Source organism: Babylonia areolata, chromosome 16, assembly GCF_041734735.1.
Source record: "Babylonia areolata isolate BAREFJ2019XMU chromosome 16, ASM4173473v1, whole genome shotgun sequence".
NCBI lineage: Eukaryota > Metazoa > Mollusca > Gastropoda > Neogastropoda > Buccinidae > Babylonia > Babylonia areolata.
This window is the reverse complement of record NC_134891.1, coordinates 25,740,020-25,745,019: the sequence shown is the minus strand read 5'-3', so window position 1 is coordinate 25,745,019 and position 5,000 is coordinate 25,740,020. Positions and strand designations below refer to the sequence as shown.

At 55.6% G+C, this 5,000-nt stretch overlaps 1 protein-coding gene across 2 annotated transcripts in view; it reads left to right on the top strand.

The window, feature by feature from the left end:
* The window catches only part of LOC143291258 (RNA-binding protein 24-A-like), a 122,828-nt gene extending 118,068 nt beyond the window's left edge, over positions 1-4,760 (top strand). Inside the window, exon 4 of one of the 2 annotated variants that reach the window (XM_076601080.1) lies at positions 4,230-4,760. In XM_076601080.1, the coding sequence (XP_076457195.1) occupies positions 4,230-4,569 (340 nt within the window). In that variant the 3' untranslated portion in view covers positions 4,570-4,760. The remainder of the gene's footprint in view (positions 1-4,229) is intronic. The other variant, XM_076601079.1, reaches the window with a different exon arrangement.
* Positions 4,761-5,000: the final 240 nt, after the last annotated feature.

Below are 5,000 nucleotides of genomic sequence, written 5' to 3'. Positions count from 1 at the left end.
ATCAGTGGAAAGAAGGGAAAGGCAAAGCGATCAGTGCAACAACGAGAAAATATGTATATGTATTTTTAAAAAGAGAGAGATTCAGATTCAGATTCCGATTATTTATTCATTAATAGGCCTAGGCCCCTTATGAAGGGGTAAGTGACAATATAAGTAATAACAAACAAAATGAAAATATATAACCAACCATAAATAAGTACACATATTACATAAACGCTGCAATGAAGTACAGCATCTTCAAGATGTCACGATATCCTGAAATTTAAATGCCTGGTGTAAAAAAAAAAAAAAAAAACAGTGCCAGATTCCATATATCAGCATGTCTCGTGGATGACAATAATAAACTCAGTTTGAATAAACATGGCTGTCGAAAGAGAGAGAGAGAGAGAGAGAGAGGTAAAGAAACACAGCAGGCAGAAAGAGTGGGAGGGGAAGGAGGAAGGGTGGTGGTGGTGGTGGTGGTGGTGTGAAGGAGAGATGTAAAGGGTGTGTGTGTGTGTGTGTGGGGGGGGGGGGGTGCTCAGAAGAAGCGCTGAGTGGGGAGAGAGGTGTGCACTGATTTATTACAACACTGGGTGGGTGGGGGCCAGGGGGGGGGGGGTCCTCCCTCCTCTCTCCCTGTGACATCCAGCACACACGCGCGCGCGTGTGCGCATACGTAGACAGTCAGAGACTCTGTGTGTGTGTGTGTGTGTGTGTGTGTGAGAGAGTGAGAGAGAGACAGAGAGGGAGACAGAGAGAGTGAGTTTCACCCCCACTCCACCACCCTCCCTCTCCACATTTTCTTTCTTTTTGACACACACACACACACACACACACACACACACACACACACACACACACACACACACACACACACACACACACACACACATCCTCCCTCCCTCCCTCCCTCCCTCCCTCCCCACATTTTCTTTCTTTTTGTCACACACACACACACACACACACACACACACACACACACACACACACACACACACACACAAACACACACACACACACACACACACAAGAAAAAAAAAAAAAAAGCCCGGTGGGGTGAACTACAGCATGGAGGGGGGGGGGCTGTAGAGGAGAAAGCAAGTGGCGCGATGACACCGCCGCCCAGTCATGGGGGGAGAGCACCTTTGTGAGGCACGTGCTCTGCCTTCCCCGGCTGTACAGCTGTCTGCTGCTGCTGATAGCTTTTCTTTTGTCTTAACCCCCCTCCTCCTCTCCCCCACCTCCTGTAATATCCTCTCTCTCTCTCCCCTCTCTCTCTCCCTCTCTCTCCCTCTCTGTCTCTCCCCCCCCCTCTCTCCCTCTCTCCCCCTCCTCTCTCCCTCCCACTCTCTCTGTCTCTCCCTCTCTTTGTCTCTGTCTCTCTCTCTGCCCCCTCTCTCTCCCTCTCTGTCTCCCCACTCTCTCTCTCTGTCTTCCCCCCCCTCTCTCTCTCTACCCCTCCCCCCTCCCTCGCCCTCTTTCTCTCTGTGTCTCCCCTCCTCCCTCTCTCTCTCTCTGTCTCATCCTCTCTCTCTCCCTCCCTCCCCTCTTCCCCACCCCCCTCTTCCCCCCCCTCTCTCCTTCCCCTCTCCCCCCCCCCCTCTCTCTCTCGCAGTGCCATCCCTGTTGTTGGTTGTTTTTTTTTGGTAGTCTGTACGTTGCGTGGATTTGCAATTGCAGCAGCAGCAGCAGCAGAGAGGTTGCAAAGAGGAGGTTGCTTTGTGTTGCTGACACACACACACACACACACACACACACACACACACACACACAGAGTTCCAGGAGCAGTCGTCCTCCCCCTTCCCTCCCCCTTGCCCCCCCCCCCGCCCCCGCCCCCCACTCCTTCTCTACTCCTCCCCTTCTCTCTCTCTTTTCCCCCCCCCCCGCCCCCCGCCTCCGCCACCGCCACCGTCCCTCCCTCCCTCCCTTCTTACCATCTTTTGCTGTTCTGTCGGTGTGTGCTTTTTACTTCACTACTACTGTGCTCCCTCGCGGACCCGCGCCCACGAGAAAGAGCTCAGCCCCCTGCGTTTCTGTGAGCAGCGGTCCCAACAACTGGCGCTGCGCTGCAGCCGTCTCCCGGGGGGGGAGGGGGCATGCAGAATACGGGCTGCCTCATCAACAAGGCACTGACTGACTAAGCGCGTTTTGGGGCTAGCTACTACGCCGCTGGTCAAGGCATCTTGCTTAGTGGCAGATGTGGTGTATAGCGTGTATGGATGGATTTGTCCCGGAATGCAGTGACGCCTCCTTGAGCTACTGAAACTGAAGCTGAAACTGTACTCCCTCTCCCTTAACCTTTTGTCGGCTTTCAGCCTTTTACTACTTCTCTTTCTTTCTTCTTCCGTCTTCTTCTTCCCGCTAGCATTTTGCTTTCAGATCTTCGGGGGGGAGGGGAGGGGGAGGGGTGTTTCCCTTTTCTTTTTTTCTTTTTTTATTGTGTGTATTTTCTTTCTTCAGCCCCCCCTCCCTCCCTCCCTCCCTTCCTCCACTTCTCCCACCCTCCATCCCATCACTAACCCCCCCCCACACACACACACACACACCCTCTCTCTCCCTCTCTCTTCTCCTTATTTCTTCTCTCTGCCTGCCTTTTTTCCAACTCCCCCACCCTCTCTCTCTCTCTCTCTCTCTCTCTCTCTCTCCCCTCTCCCTCTCCCCCCCCCCCCCTCTCTCTCTCCCTCGAATGGGTCATGCCTAAAATCTTAATCCTTGAATAAAAACGTTTTGAGTTCTGAGTTAACTCGGGAGGGGGGGGGGGCAGGGAGAGGGAGGGGAGAGAGAGAGAGGGGTGGTGGTGGGGGTGGGGGTGGGGGAGGGGGCGGAGAGAGAGTTCTGGTAAAGACGACAACAACAAACTTGTCCCTTGATAAAACGAAAGGAACAAACTTTTTTTTTTTTTTTAAATTCTGTATCACCGTCAGGTGCCTGTTGGTTTTGACCAGGTGTATAAGAGGGATGGAGGGGGGCGCGGGGAGGGAGGGGAGGAGGGGGTGCTCAGTGCCAGACTGGGTGGCTGCTGAAGAATGGGAAAAGAAAAGGGAGTAGGGTGGGAAAGGGGGGGTGATAAGTGCCGTTGTGGGAGGGGAGGGGAGGGGGAGGGAGATGGAGGGGGAGGGGGGGGGCATGGGGGATGGGGGGGCCGGCGGCTTACATGAGGGCCATTTGCTGGTTATCTGGGCTGGAACCACTCACTGTGAAAGTCAACTGCCAGGGCTGGGGTTGTGTGTGAGAGAGAGAGAGAGAGAGAGAGAGAGTGTGTGTGTGTGTGTGTGTGTGTGTGTGAGTGTGTCTGTGTGTGTGTGTAGGTGTGAGAGAGAGAGAGAGTGTGTGAAAGTGTGTGTGTGTGTTTGTGCGTGAGAGAGAGAGAGTGTGTGTGTATGTGTGTAAGAGAGCGAGAGAAGAGAGAGTGAGTCTGTATGACAGAGAGACAGAGATAACACACACACACACACACACACACACACACACACACACACACACACACACACACACACACAGAGAGAACGTATGCACAAGTGCACTGTACGTCTTTACATTTTTATTTTTATTATTATTTTTTTTTTTTATAGAACCGGCACTCCCCCTTCCTCAACCCCCCACCCCACCCCCCGGCCCCTTTTCTTCACCTCCCTCCCCTCCTTACTCTCCCACTCGCAGTTTTTCTTTAAAACATGTCGATGTTCGGTGTGACGCGGAAAGAGTTGTGTACTTACATCTGTTGGGAGGTGTTCATGACTCTCTCTCTCTCCTCACATCCAGTGAACCCAGCTGTGGTGTGTGACGACAGAGCGTTTTGTGACGTGTGGTGGGGGTCTTGTGGTGGTGTCTCTTGGCCGTCGTCTTGGCCTGTGTTGTGTGTTGGGTACAGATTTGTAGTTGTTGTTGTTGGGTGGTTGTTGTTGTTGTTGGTTTTAACCACCTTGAGCTCTCTCTCTCTCTCTCTCTCTCTCTGTGTGGGTGTGTGTGTGTGGAATGACAGTTCTGTGATTCTGGCTGTTTCTAGTTCTCTCCCCCCCCCCTCTCTCTCTCTCTCTGGCTCTCTCCACATCCACCCACCCCTTTCACGCACACGCACACGCATTAACACACACACACACACACTCTCTCAAAACACTCAAAGACAACCACCACCACCACCCACCCACCCACCCCCATCAAACAACCAACCAACCAACCAACCAACCAAGCAACCAGCCAAACCCTTTCTCAAAACCCGCGGCGTTGTTCTGGTTGTCGTGTTGCAGGTACCCCACCCAGTACGTGTACCCGTCCACGTACCTGGCAGCCACCCAGGGTGTGCTGGCCACGGCCCTGCCCTCGGCCCTGTCGCCCACCGCCGCCACCACGGGCACGGCCCCGGGGGCCGCGCAGTACGCCATCGACTACGCCCCGACCTACCCCAGCCAGTTTGCCACCACCGGGGGCTTCGAGGCGTACAGCCCGTACACCACCACGGCCAACCCTTCGGGCTACGCCGCCCTACCCGCCACGGCCTACACGTACGCCATGCCCCAGCAGCTGACGGCCTCCGGGGCCAGCCACTTCACCCACTTCCAGTCCCAGCAGGTGCCTGAGCGCCTGTAGTCGTGTCGTCTTCCTTCCCTAGTCTCTCTCTCTCCTCCTCCTCCTCCTTCCTCTTCTCCCCCCCTCCCCCTCTCCCCCCACCCCCACCCCCCACGCAACCACCATGTACCCCCTCCTCTTTTCTCCTCCTCCCCTCACGCCCCCCCCACCCCCCTCCCTTCCAGACTTCCCTCTAACTCTCACTCACACACACATCACTCCCCCCCCCCTCCCCCTTCTTCCTCCAAACCCATCTTCCCCCTTCCCCCTCCCTCCTCCCCAACAACAACACCCCCCCTCCCCCACCACCAACCAACCGCCCCACCCTCCACCCACCCTGCCAGCCTGACCCCTCCCTCCCCCCACCTGCCCCTCCCACCCCTCCCACTCCCACATCCGCACCCCAAACCAACGCCATCCCCCCACCCTGCCAGCCTGAACCCCCCCCTCCC